General features: G+C 35.4%; 1 protein-coding gene across 6 annotated transcripts in view; it reads right to left on the reverse strand.

Moving 5' to 3' along the window:
- Positions 1–15,456, reverse strand: part of neto1 (neuropilin and tolloid like 1) — a 136,781-nt gene that overhangs the window by 104,955 nt on the left and 16,370 nt on the right. For all 6 annotated transcript variants that reach the window (XR_506136.2, XM_062980582.1, XM_003219726.4 and 3 more), the window contains exon 4: positions 13,433–13,681. Coding sequence is in view for 5 of the 6 variants with exons in the window: in XM_062980582.1 (XP_062836652.1) it covers positions 13,433–13,681 (249 nt within the window). In the remaining variant the exon portion in view is untranslated. The remainder of the gene's footprint in view (positions 1–13,432; positions 13,682–15,456) is intronic.

Here is a 15,456-nt window from a genome sequence, read left to right on the forward strand (position 1 = left end):
CAGATGCCCTTAAACCATCTGGTAGCACAGAAAACAGAAAACTACATTCCACACTACTTAAGGGGAAACGTGTTGAAACAAGACTTTTCTAAATGCCTTCAGCAACATGTGACTTTCCCAGGATAGAAGGAAATAAGAACTAATGCAGTAGAATCATTTCATTTAATACTTCAAGTGAATTCAAGATCATAAATTCTAGGGCAAAGGTGAATAAGATGCAAGCACTGAATAAAAAACCAACTGGATTAGAAAATATTACATCTCATTGTTGTGCCCTCCATACCAAATTTGTTTTAAAAGAAAACTTTTTTTAAGTGCTCAAAAAGCTCAAACATAGTCCACAAACCATAGTGTCAGTTCCTACAGAGTGGGTGTAGGCCTCTGAAAAGCATTTTTTTTCTAAAGTAGGCAGTAGGAATGTGTGATGGATAAAAAAGTTTCATAAGTACACTAGAGTCTCACTTATCCAACATAAACGAGCCAGCAGAACGTTGGATAAGCGAATATGTTGGATAATAAGGAAGGATTAAGGAAAAGCCTATTCAACATCAAATTAGGTTGATTTTACAAATTAAGCACCAAAACATCATGTTATACAACAAATTTGACAGAAAAAGTACTTCAATACGCAGTAATGCTATGTAGTAATTACTGTATTTACGAATTTAGCACCAAAATATCACGAAGTATTGAAAACATTGACTAAAAAAATCTGTTGGATAATCCAGAACGTTAGATAAGCGAGTGTTGGATAAGTGAGACTCTACTGTAATTGCAAAGTGAGGGGGTGACACTGGCGCTACATTTCTAAAGTGTTTCTAAAGTATACTTAGTGAAAATGTCATTACTATAATGAAAGTAATGAAATTTCATTACTATTTTGTTACAGTAATTGTGCATAATTAGTTACTATAATTGGGAAAACTTCAGGGGCTTCGTTCTCTCTTATTGTTAAAACTATTGACCACTGTTAGCCCACCAAATTTTAGAACATTCCACTTATCCACAAATGTGGGAAATTTTCAAAGTTTTTATAAACAACATTTTTAATAAGGAAAATCTGTTCCTAGCTTGAAAGTGTTATTTCCTGTTTAATGGTGTAGTCCTTACATTGAAAGTACTGTATATACCCGAAGATAAGCTGAGTTTTTCAGCCCTTTTTATGAGCTGAAAAAGCCTCCCCCGTCTTATAATCAGGTCAAGGTCAAGCTGGCAGCAGAGCCTGGAGGTCATTGCTTGAAATATATGATATATTTATCTCTCATCTTACCCTCCCTTATCAGTGTTTACTTTTCCAAAGCCTCCCTCGCTCTTAACCAAGGAAATGTTTTTAAAAGAGAAAGAAGCCCTAGTAAGTCAGGAAGAATATATCTATACCCATTAATCTTATAAAAGCATTTTCCCCTGAAATATTTGTTAAATTCTGCTACAGATATATAGGAATTTCCCCCTGCAAACCTTTGCAATCCCTATGTACCTTTATATTTGTATCTATCTATCTATCTATCTATCTATCTACATTAATTTTATATATGAATTTCCCCCTCACATGCTTGCAAGTCTTTGCAAATCCTATATACATATAAATATCTAGAGATTTCCATGTACCTGTATATCTGTATTTATGTGTATACATCTATATATATAAAAGAGTGATGGCATCACGGCGACCCACAAAACAACAAAACTACAGGCCCCCCAACCTCGAAATTTGACAACACAACCCATCATCCACGGCTCTAGGTTGATACAAAAAAAGAAAAGAAAATAAAGTCCTAATTAGAGAGAGAGGAATAATTGCTTTTATCCAATTGCTGCCAGTTAGAAGGCTAAGCTCCTCCAACTTGGTCTCCTAGCAACCCAATAAAAATAATAAAAAACACTAAAAAATAATTTAAAACACTAAAAAATTACAATAAAATACTATAATAACAGAAAATAACTAAAAATAATACAAGAAAATAATAAAATATAATAAATAAAAAGATAACTTACAATAAAATTAATTAAAAAACCACAAATGTCAAATAAAAATTACACAACAATTTTTAACCAATACCACCACCACTTTGCCACAGCAACGCGTGGCCGGGCACAGCTAGTTATTTTATATATGAATTTTCACCTCACATATTTGCAAGTCTTTGCAAATCCTATACAGATATAATTATCTATATACAGAGAGATGTCTAGATAGATAGATATGAATATAGTTATATAGGACTTATAAATATTGCAGGGGAAATGCACACACACACACACACACAAATAGAGATTTCTAGATAGATATAAATATATAGGGCTTGAAAATACTGCAGGAGGAAAATGCACACATAGAGGGAGAGGATTTGCAAACATTTCAGGGAGAAATGCATATATGAAATTAGTATATATCATTATAGATTATATCTAGCTCTGCATTGTTTATGTAGCCATCGAATGTTTGCCTGTTACTATGTTGGAAGCTGGCCTGGGGAGATAGGACAGGGTACAAATGAAGTTAATTATTTATTATTATTATTATTATTATTATTAAGTTATTGTTAATACCATGTTGTTTTTGTTGACCCTACTTTTCCACTTACAGAGTTAGTTTACTGTTTTTCTTTGAAATACAGTAAATATTCAAAAACCTTTAACCCACTGATGCCTCAAAATAATTTCATTGGGATCTATTTTTATTTTGAAATTACCAGTAGCTGCTGCATTTTCCACCCTTGGCTTATACTTGAGTCAATAAGTTTCCCCAAGTTTTTTGTGGTAAAATTAGGTGCCTCGGCTTATATTAGGGTCGGCTTATACTCAAGTATATACAGTAGTTGTTCTACTCCAGAAACTTTGTTTTTGTGTTACAAACAACGTTAAATTGGTAGAGACTCAACAAACTATAGCAAAATGTGCTATAGCACAATGTCCCTCCCACATTTATTGGAACTCTGGCTGGCTATGGAGGGGCAAATCTCTTTCTCCCCTATCCTGATTGGTGCTTTCTGATGCTGATGAATTCTGGGAAATGTAGTCTAGTGCAGGGCCTTTTGAATTCTCTGGCATAGAGATCCTCCCTACCCAGACTACATTTACCAGAGTTCTGTGCTTTTCCCGTCAAACTCTGTTCCCTCCTTTCCCTCTCCTAATGGCGAGAGGCCATCATTTTACAGAGGAATGGGAGCTTTTTGGCATTGCTTTACTTGCTTGCCATGAAAATGAAGATCCAGCTGACTTTGGGAAGGAGCCTTCAGAGATTTACAAAATACAAACAAAAATGTATTTGGTAAATTTTGATTATAACGTTTTTGGTGTGGGCCATGCAAAGCGTCAGATATTGCTTCAGATGTACACATTTAACAAATTTCCTTCCAACTTACAAAACATCTGAAAATTTTGCACATATCTAGTAGACAGTAAATCAAACATTCCAGTTCATTTTGTGCTGTTTCTTTGTTTCATAAAAGCCTCAGCATAAAACAATCTGGGGGACCAAAAACTGACAAAATTGCCTCCATGCCCACCAGTAAAAATAATTTGAGGGTTTTTAAAAAACATTATTTCCCCCACTTTTCTGCTAAAGTATTTGAAGACTGTATTAAGTGAAGTTAGCTTCAGTTCAAAATCTGTCCAAAATGTACAGCTGAAATACATTGCTTTACATCAATGGAGTGCAAAAGGTCATAATCAGTGTCTATGTGACATATTGGCACATGTGCCAGTTCACAAGCTTTCCAAACTACTCATAAAACACTAAGATCTTAGTGGCACCTTAAAGAGTAATTAGCTCCATTTGGCATATGTCTTTGTGGACTATGAGTTACATTACATGTATGTAATCAGTTACATTACATGCATAATGTATTGTATTGTGACTAATAAAAAGCTAAAAGCTAATGTAAAATGATATCGGTTAGTTTTTTAAGTGCGACAGATTAATATGACTACTGTCCTTCAGGTACTTTCTAATAACCACACAGCATAGCTGGAATACTCCTCTCCCCCCTGATAATGTCCCTCACAAAATATTATCTCCATATGTGCAGGTCTTTTTGTGTAGTGATATCATCTTACACATACAATAGGCAGGGGGTTGGAAATCGCTTATCAAGTCATCACACACATAAAAATCTGGGTAGACGTATTGTTCATTATTGTTATGTCTCACATTTGGTGCATGCTGATAAAGTAACCAGTATGCTAATCTGTCCGAGAAAGCAGAATACTGGCTTAGTGTGAAGTGTTGCATAAAACATGTCCAAATCAGAGTTCTAATTCTAAACTTCCAATCAAGACCAGGGTCCAATTAATCCAAAATGAAGTAGATCTCCAGAAGTAAAGGAAATTACCTAGATGTAGAGCCAACAATTTATCACTGATTAAGTGAGGCTCCTGTGGCTGAGGGTTAGAAGCTAGATTTAGTGTTAAAGACATCATGTGAGATGTGAAATAATCACTACAGAGTTATAGTAATATGCCAGAATGATCATCATCCCTGATGATAATAGGACAATCAGGTGGAACATGCTGATAGTAGCCATTGAGAAATACGAAGAAAATGTCAGAATGCTCACGAAGTTGAAGTTATTTTTTTTTAAAAAAAAAAAACATTATTTGCTTTGGTATTATATTACATTGTTTATATGTTTATTATACCTTAGCATAATAAACACATAACCAATGGCATACATTCAAACACCCACACACACTGTGAATACCTGAAACCGTGGATCAGAGGTCCTCATACCTTTTAAGCAGGTGGCCGGTCCACAATCCTTCAGACTGTTGAGGGGCCAAATTATCATTTTTAAAAAATGAACAAATTCATTTCTTATTTGTAGCGCAGAACAACAACAACAACAACAACAATGAAAGAACAATACAATATTAAAAAATAAAAATAATTTTAACCAACATAAACCTATCAGGATTTCAATGGGAAATTGTGGGTCTGCTTCTGACCAATGAGATAGTCAAGTTAATTAGGATTGTTGTGTTTGTGTGCCTTCAAGTCATTTCAGACTTTGGGTGAGCCTAAGTCTAAAACTGAGGGCGGGGCCAGGTAAATGACCTTGGAGGGCTACATGTGGCCCACGGGCCTTGGGACCCCCTGCCATTGATAATAGTGAGCCCTATATTTTGACCATACTTTGGATTAAAACATATTGCAGAATCACACTGGAGCAGGGGTCCCCAAACTAAGGCCCAGGGGCCGGATGCGGCCCTCCGAGGTCATTTACCTGGCCCCTGCCCTCAGTTTTATAATATGATATATTTATATCATTTTTAATAATATAGAATCATAGAATCATAGAACAGTAGAGTTGGAAGAGACCTCATGGGCCATGGAAGAGATTATATTATTATAATTACATTATTATAATGTTATACAGTATAATACTAATAATAATACCATATAATAATATTAATTATATGTTATATATTACATATAATATTACAGTATAGTGGTATAGTTTAATGTAGTAATATATAATGCTAATATTGTGCTATGCTAATAATATATTGTATGTACATAAAGCTGCTCTGAGTCCCCTTCAGGGTGAGAAGGGCAGGATATAAATGTAATAAATAAATGTAGTAAATGAATAAATAAATAATTTTAGACTTAGGCTCACCCAAAGTCTGAAATGACTTGAAGGCACACAAACACAACAATCCTAATTAACTTGACTATCTCATTGGCCAGAAGCAAGCCCACACTTCCCATTGAAATCCTGATAGGTTTATGTTGGTTACAGTTGTTTTCATTTTTAAATATTGTATTGTTCTTTCATTGTTGTTGTTGTTGCACTACAAATAAGACATGTGCAGTGTGCATAGAAATTTGTTCGGTTTTTTTTTTCAAATGATAATTCGGCCCCTCCACAGTCTGAAGGGTTGTGGACCGGCCCTCTGCTTTAAAAGTTTGAGGACCCCTGCACTGGAGGATCAAAATAGATCCCCTTCCAAGGAGAAAAAGATATTTTTGGCACATGGCTAACTGTGAATTTTGAATCCATGGATAAGGGGACCATATCACACAGTATTATGTTCTGCTGGAAAAGAGAGACAATGTTTACAGCATACAATCATCGTTTTATTTCTGTATGTCAGAAGCTAAAAAGATAAAGATCCAAATCAAATAGAGCTAATCAGATATCTAATTACCCGCTGTAATCAAGATAACTGCAAAACAATTGGAAGTTATCAAATTAACAATACACTCATGAGAAATCCATAAATATATGAACTAACTTTAGAGACTTAGAAATCATTGGTGCAGTATATTTAGAGTAAAAATGGGTCTTAACAAAATAGAATTATTGTAAAAAGAAACTATGGTGTAAAATCTGTTAAAGCAAGGTGTCTTAATTTTACATGGTAATCCTAAAAAGGAGGGGAAGTGACATTCCTTTAAAAAGGAACAAGAAGACTTCTCTCTCATCAGTCATCACCTTGCCCCTACATATATCAATATGCTCACTATTGCAACCTGTCCAAATCTCATTTCTGGACTACACCACCTACCAGCTGTGAAATAAATGACAGTTGGCAGTTACCCAAATAAATATCTAATATTTGTTCATATTATAAATACTCAACCTTTATACAGTATAGAGTATGTAAAACAGATACCCTGTTTTTCCAAAAATAAGAGCTACCCTAAAAATAAGCCCTAGCCTGATTTCTCAGGATTTTAGAGGATGCTTGAAATAGAAACCTTACTTCATAAAAACATCAGTTTAGAAAAATAAGACATCACCTGAAAATAAGCCCTAATGCATATTTGGAGCAAAAATTAATATAAGTCCCTGTCTTAGTTTTGGGGAAACAGGATAGTACTTTAACAAATTTGGAATGTCCTCTCAAAATCACAGTTCTTTTTGTGTTGCAGCAACACATCCCTATTTTTCCCATGTTATTTCTGTCTCTGTACCAACATTTCTATTAAATTCATGCCAAGGAACACAGTTAATAATTAACTGTGCTATACTTATACTTGTATAAGCCGTGACTATTTGGTGTTTTGGGAAACCACCTCTGCTAAAGACTGAAGGAGTACCAGTTACAAAGCTAAAGCACAAATGACACAGTCTAACTTTTGTATTTAGAGAATTTATCCTTTTCTGTCTGAAATACTCAACAATGGAGGCTAGGTTACTAGTACTGGACCTAGGCCACTTGGATCACACCATCACTAATTGTGACCTTCTATACCCATGGCAGCATCCCAGAAAGTAATTATGTTTCCATGTTCCTACTACTTGCTAACTGACAATTGGTTCAACTAGGTCTCTATTCACTAGAGTATTAGCAAAAATCAATGCATTTTCCAGTCTTGTTTCTATGCTGACCTCTGCTGGTTTCACTTTCCATCAATACACTAGACACCTATAGAGCTTATGAACTATGCATACACTCTGATTTACTACATTTTCTACATGAAAGCTAGGCATTGTTAGTTCCACCATCAAACACAGACTTTTAACTGTGAAGTGCAAAGAAGAACAATCCCTATTCTGACAAGGTTTTGATCTCTCCTTCCTGCCTTTTCAGGCAGACTACTCACTCTTCCTCATTCCCATTCAGTTTATCTAGTTAATAGACGTTCTGGCTTAGGTGATGGGTTTTATAATCCACTTTATAATCCAACTCAGAGGGCTTCAGATAAATCTTACTTTAGGCTTTTGTTCTTTGATATCTTTCATCCATTACTGCAATAAAGCTTTTCCATTCTGTGAGTTTTTCTTATTTTATTTATTTTTATCCTGCCTTTCTCCCAATATATGGACTCAAGGTAGCTAGTTTTCCTTCTGGTTTCCTACTGCATTTTTTTGCATATATGAGAGAGCTCAAAGTCATGCTCATGATGAAAATTATAAGCCAGACTTATTCTAAAGCTCATGTGCCAACACTCATGTTAGATATGGGAACTAGGTAAACTTCCCTTTAATTTTTATTAGAATTTACTATTTTCTCCATTATGCTGTAGTGACCCGCAACATACACAATGTAGTGTGCTACCTTTTTGAAATAAACCTCATTTAAAAACCTTATTCGCATCCTTCTCTGTTACTTTCCCGCTCACTTCCAAGATAAAAAAAGTCTTACCTGTGAAAATGACAAGTTTGGGTATTTAAGATACCACAACCTAAACTGCAAATTATAGTCAGATTAGTACTACATTTCTCATAATCCATGACAGAAAATCCCATTCCTCCACATGAGAAGCATCAAGTCCTTTTTCTTCTTGGTCAGCGATGACTTTCCCTCCTACATTTCTATTAGTGTTTTGCTTGGGAATGGGTAGCTAACAATGACATCAAATCTTATTATGAACTATATTAAATTTCAGAGGGTTTCATCTACACTGTAGTAGAGCTTGCTAGGACCTCATCATATTGGAGGGGCGGGGTGGAGAAAAGTAAAGGGAACCATCTTCTTTCGTTCCCTACCATCGAGGTTCCATGCCTTTCCGTCTTCTCTGATAGGAACAGTCAGTTGCCATCACACCTTCTTTGTTCGCTTTCCCCCCACTTTTATCTATGTTATCTCACTGGGAGAGTCTTTTCTCTGTTTCCCTGCACTGCAGAAATGGAGTCCCACAGGCAACCACCGGAAATGGCCTTGCATCATGTGATAGCCTCCATGAGACTCTGTTTCAGTAATGCAGAGAAACAGAGAAAAGACTATGTGGGATCAGGTCCTTAATTTAAGATTGTTCTGAATTTCTGAATGCTGAATCCACAGACAAAAAGGGATGAACAATTTTGACCATTTTCCCTTTTCCATTTTTTCAGTTCATTCTGTCCAGTTCTTCAGTTCAATTCATCCCATTCCCACAATCATTTGTAAAATAAGCTAACACAAAATTTCTATGTATTTTAAAGCTAATCCATCTGACTGTTTCACTTAACATTGCAATTTTTACAATTAAAATAAGCATATTTTTTTTTGTTCAGAGTAGCATAGCACAACATTATAAGAATTGTGAAGCTAAAAGATAGCTGTGGTCCAGTATATACACTGATTAAGGAAAGCAGTATATACACTGATTAAGGAACTGGGGCTGGCGACGGCCAACAGGGAGCTCTGGCATGGACTGGTCCATGAGGTCACAAAGAGCCGGAAATGACTATGCAACTGAGCAGCAGCAAGGAAAGCAAACAATAGGTTTTCCCAAAAATGTGGACTAAAAGCAATGACCCTTCTTCCATACTCCAAGTATGTAGAAACTGAAGCATTTTTCAGATTTTTTTTTTTAATCTTTGGATGAAAGACACCAGACAGCCTTTTAGCATGAGGATGATCAGCTGCCATAGTGCCTTCTCTACAGTACCCTAAAGCAGGCCTTCTTATACTTTTCCCACTTGCGACCACTTTCCCTCTGAGAATTGTTTACATGAGATCCTGGGTATATCTATATATATAAAAGAGTGATGGCATCACGGCAATTCACAAAACAAGTTTAGAGGGCTAATCTCTGCCCACTTGGTTGCCTAGCAACCAAGGGACAGCCAGGTTTCAGTTAGGGGACAGGCAGATTTAGGCCTCACTTAGACTTCTTCCACAGATTATCTAATTTGCACTGGATTATATGGCAGTGTAGACTCAAGGCCCTTCAACACAGCTATATAACCCATTTATAATCTTATATTATCTGCTTTGCACTGGATTATCTTGACTCCACACTGCCATATAATCCACTTCAGTGTGCATTTTATACAGCTGTGAAGAAGGGGCCTCATATAATCCAGTTCTAAGCAGATAATTTAAGATTATCAATATACAGTAGAGTCTCACTTATCCAACGTAAACAGGCCGGCAGGATAAGTGAATATGTTGGATAATAAGAAGGGATTCAGGAAAAGCCAATTAAACATCAAATTAGGTAATCGTTATACAAATTAAGAACCAAAACATCATATTATACAACAAATTTGACAGAAAAAGTAGTTCCATGCACAGTAATGCTATGTAGTATTTACAGTAGAGTCTCACTTATCCAACCCTCGCTTATCCAACGTTCTGGATTATCCAACGCATTTTGTAGTCAATGCTTTCAATATATCATGATATTTTGGTGCTAAATTCATAAATACAGTAATTACTATATAGCATTACTGTGTACTGAACTACTTTTCTGACAAATTTGTTGTCTAACATGATGTTTTGGTGCTTAATTTGTAAAATCATAACTTAATTTGATGTTTAATAGGGTTATCCTTAATTCCTCATTATCCAACATATTCGCTTATCCAACGTTCTGCCGGCCCGTTTATGTTGGATAAGTGAGACTCTACTGTACTGTATTTACAAATTTACCACTAAAATATCACAATGAATTTAAAACACTGACTACAAAAACATTGATTATGAAAAGGCAGACTGCGTTGGATAATCCAGAACATTGTATAAGCGAATGTTGGATAAGTGAGATTCTTCTTTAATATGAAATAATTACTGGGATAGAATAATGCAGAACAATATAATCTCTAAAACCAGGACAGTAAATAAACAGGGGAATTCCACACAGGAAACAATCGAGGCCAGCTAACACCTCCCAACAAAGTATTCCCATCATCAAAATTGAGTTAAGAGGACCCATTTGGAGTTGTGACTCACAGTTTATGAAGCACTGCTTTAGAGGGCCACACTATCAATATTGCTTCCTCAAGTCCCGCTCCTCCCATATTTGAATGGGATGGGGTGGGGTGTTGTTTCCAAATAGCCAGTAACATTCCCCTCTAAACATCAAGAAGCCATTTACTAGCCATTTCATTATATTTTCAGGTAATTTTAGTGGCACAGAACTTTATTGGCCTCTTTGTAGGACTCCTTTGTTTTCAGAAAAAAATAGATGGCTGAATAAAGATAAGCTGATGAATGTATGCAAATGGCTAATAGTAACCAATGCCAGAGTTTGGAGCTTTGTTGGGGATAAAAATTACTTCCCACTGGAAAAAGGGATTGAGGCACAAAGAAGCACTGAGGGGTTACAAACATTGCTGCCTGCAGTCCAAGGGCCACATTTTGCCACACAGCTTGTGGTACTCTGCCAGTACTTACTGACATTATGAAGTCCTTAACATAATGTTGCAATCCCTTCTGAAATACTTGGAAATTGGATGGGTTCATAATAATGAAAGTTGGCTATTCGTGACCAAAAATTGGATAGTGGATTTAATTTGTCCATCTATATCCTACATTTTTGGAGGCCCCAGTTGCACAGTGGATTAAACCGCTGAGCTGCTGAACTTGCTGACCGAAAGGTCGGTAGTTCAAATCCAAGGAGTGGGGTGAGCCCCTGCTGTTAGCCCCAGCTTCTGCCAAACTAGCAGTTCGAAAACATGCAAAAGTGAGTAGATCAATAGGTACCACTCTGGCAGGAAGGTACTGGTGCTCCATGCAGTTATGCCAGCCACATGACCTTGGAGGCATCTACGGACAACACCGGCTCTTCGACTTAGAAATGGAGATAAGCACCAGACTTAATGTCAAGGGGAAACCTTTACTTTTACTTTTATCCTTCATTTTCTCCCACAATGGATTTAAGGTGACTTACAATTTATTACAAACCATATGGATTGGAAACCATACATATAATCTACATATATAAAAGAGTGATGGCATCACGGCGACCCACAAAACAACAAAACTACAGGCCCCCCAACCTCGAAATTTGACAACACAACCCATCATCCACGCCTCTACGTTGATACAACAAAAAGAAAAGAAAAATAAAGTCCTAATTAAAGGGAGAGGAATAATTGCTTTTATCCAATTGCTGCCAGTTAGAAGGCTAAGCTCCTCCAACTTGGTCTCCTAGCAACCCAATAATAAATAAAAAACACTAAAAATAATTAAAAACACTTAAAGATTAATACAATAAAATACTATAATAACAGAAAATAACTAAAAATAATACAAGAAAATAATAAAATATAATAAATAAAAAGATAACTTACAATAAAATTAATTAAAAAATACAAATAACGTCAAATAAAAATTACACAACAATTTTTAACCAATACCACCACCACTTTGCCACAGCAACGCGTGGCTGGGCACAGCTAGTTATAAATATAAATATAAAAGTTATTTTAAAACAATGGAACAATTTATAAAGTGAAAACTAGAGAAATACTTTTTAACAAATCCATCATTAAAAGCGTAGTGATTTGGTGCATATTTTATATCAAAAAGTAGCATAAAGAAATTGCAGGAACTGAACCATTATGAGAAATTCAGTTGGAGTTCTTTAAAAATTAAAAATATGATATTCCATTGTGCCATGGGCACCTAATAGAAACTGTAATTAGAAAACTGACAAAACGACATAAATTATCAAAAACAGTTCTCTGCAGAAGAAGCAATATAGGGACTTTTCATTCATTCATAAATGTAGAAACTGTACTAAAATACATCCTTTAGAAGTTGCTGCATTGCAGCCACATCACCCCCTTCCACACACACACACACACACATTTAAGAGATAGGAAATACTTCACTAGCAATATAACTGGAAATGTCCATTTTACCCTCATAAAGTAAAGCATACAATTTGACAAAAGACATTTTGGAACCTTAGCAATTAAGATTAGAAAAATCTTTCACAGAAGTGTTTAATTAAATGCATGCTATTCTTTGCATCTCCAAATCCTTGGTAAAACTGTTTTGATTTTGCTTTAATGGGGCTGATGGATTTTGGGGAAGGGGGAATCTCTCCACAAAATACTGCCTTTACAAAAAATAATGTTCAGAGAAAGAAGGAATGACATAAGCAGAAATCCATCATCTTTTTTATAGGAATGAATAATACCAGAGTTCTGCTGCTGAAATCATTTTAAGGACAAACCAATGAATGGCATGTTACTTCTTTTCCTATATCAGATGCATCATTTCACTTAGTCTATCATAAAAGATCAACAGCATGGAGGCATTAGATGAATTCTAATATCCTACTGATAACCCATTCAACTAGCTGACTAAGCTTATTGTGTTTAACTTTATTCCCACTGAAATGTATCACTTCTGCACAATGGATAAGCTATTACGGAGAAAGCCAACATGTGGTGGAAGTTTCAAACATCTTTACTATTGTGTGACAACAATGTTCTCTGCGTGAAAAATACGTTTACATTTTCCAACATATTAATCAGTATTCAGAGGAGGCTATTACATTTCTTTTAGTCCCCAGACATCATTAAACAGGGCTAAGGACATGCACAGTATGTAGAAATATGCCACAGAAAGCACCGATTTAATTCTGGGTGAGAGATTAGGAATAGAAAGGACTGCAAATTACACATCTGGTTCCAAAAGCATCTTTTTAAAATTTAGACTGTATTAACATAAAATTTGCTATCTTATCTCAATACTTTCATATCCTATCAGTATAAATCTCCCAAAACTATCATCCAAATTTATGAAAAGTTTTACTTACCAGGTGTGAAATTGTATCGTGCAGAAAATCCCAAAGATTCAAGTTCACCATCAGCAAAAAATTTAATCCACAGGAATCTGCCACTGGATTTTATTTTAGGTGGGTTTTGTTGTCCACAGAAACGACCAATTATTGGGGAAAAGCCAAAGGGTCCATCCCGCACTTCGATGTGATCAAATTTACACTCCCAAGAAGGTTCTATGGAATACTTTTCATCGAAGTGTAATTCAATACATTGTCTTGGAGCAGCTGAAGATTAAAACAGAACCATTTTAAATAGCTTTGCACTTCAAAATATATGTACTTTCAATAATGTTCCTAATTTCCCAACCATTCTTACCCATATTTTGTTGAATTTTATTTTCAGTTAAGTCACACAATCCTTGTTCAGAAACAAATGTGCATGATGTAAACAAAGTGTACTTCAGAGCTTTTGATTTTCATATAAAAATGTGTTTCTCATTTACAACATGTGTGTGCATGCTTTCCTGTTGTAGGGCAGGCAGTTGAATGTGATAACCCACTGTGCATCTTTTGTCACTATGGCCAGGATACAGAGAATCTAACGTGTGCATAATGTCTTTTCTTCAATCCATCTGTCCTCATGTGATTTCTTCTTTTGAAACAGTGTGGGAGGGACACTGGGGACAGTTGGGAGAGGGGGACGTGTTTGGAAATTATTTGTGAACATAGCTTTCACCTTCAGCCATCTGGAGCATGCTGAGCAGAACTATGTTTTCAACTTGTTCCCAATGGCAGGGATAAACTCTGGATGCAATTCATTAGGTAACAAAATCTACACATTAACTCCTGAGGTTGATCAGAGTTCAGCCTTTTCTGTATTTGAGAACTTCATTAATGTTACCATTCTATACCCCTTATCTAGGAGTAATAATCACTGTACTCAATGGGACTTGCTTCTGAATGGACAGGTGGATGAATGTGCTAAATGCAACTTTTTAAAAAAGGATGTTACAAGAATTGCATGTTTAACCCCTCATGTTCTACTGTTCACTGTTGAAGCTATGAATGCATCCATCACAGTCTTTTTCCCCCTTTGGATTAACAAAACAGATTGAACTACAGTAAAATACCATGTGATGGATCAAAGGATTATTTAAGAGCTTTCTATACCCTTTGCCAAGGAATAGGGTCATGTGGTGAACTTAAAGCAAGAAGCAGAATTAAATTCTTTATTTTAGGAAACTTTGCCCTAATTCCAAATGGCAGTTTCAACTAGAGTAGAACTATTGAATGAATGGAAACTTGATAACTGAGCATTTAAGTAAATTTCATTGATTCAGTACTTTCACTCCAGTTGAGACTAGCAATAAGATTTAAACTTCTAGCTCTTCCCAAATATATAATAGAATCTATCTTACCAAATGTGCAGTCCTTACCAAGGTTACTGCGGTAAACACTATTTCTTATCCACAAGACTTTTGTAAATAAATTATATATTGTGGTCAAATATTTTCAAATGTGAGAAATTTATATCATTTTTAAAAAAATCATTTCAAGATATTACTATATACATTCTGCAATGCTGTCTAATTTTTCCTTTCTGTTACTATCATATGCTTTCTTCTCCTCCTGTTAATTTGAAACTTGAATCATATTATAAGTTCTTGGTATTCATGTGATTAGATCTACAACACTATAAAATGCTTTACTTTTTTACTTACTTCAGAGTAAGATGTATATTAATTTGAAGTTATATAGAACAATTACTAGTAAGGCATAGATTTTGCACAAAGGATTTATGAACAACCCCATGCAGTAATGTGGTCTCTTTATTTTAAGGTACTACAACAGAAATCAATTGATGGAACTGTACAGTAGAGGCAAGAACTTCAGAATTAGTCCCAGTTCTGTCACAGTCAATGGTATTGACAATTCACACATTCTAAATGGTTTATCAGCATGGACTTGCTGAACAGAAAAAAATGACAGAACTGAAAAAGAAAATGAAATATATTGTCCTCAGGAGCTAGTCAGGACAACAAGAGATCATTCCAGAGATG

The sequence above is a fragment of the Anolis carolinensis genome, chromosome 4 (genome assembly GCF_035594765.1).
Source record: "Anolis carolinensis isolate JA03-04 chromosome 4, rAnoCar3.1.pri, whole genome shotgun sequence".
Taxonomy (NCBI): Eukaryota; Metazoa; Chordata; class Lepidosauria; order Squamata; family Dactyloidae; genus Anolis; species Anolis carolinensis.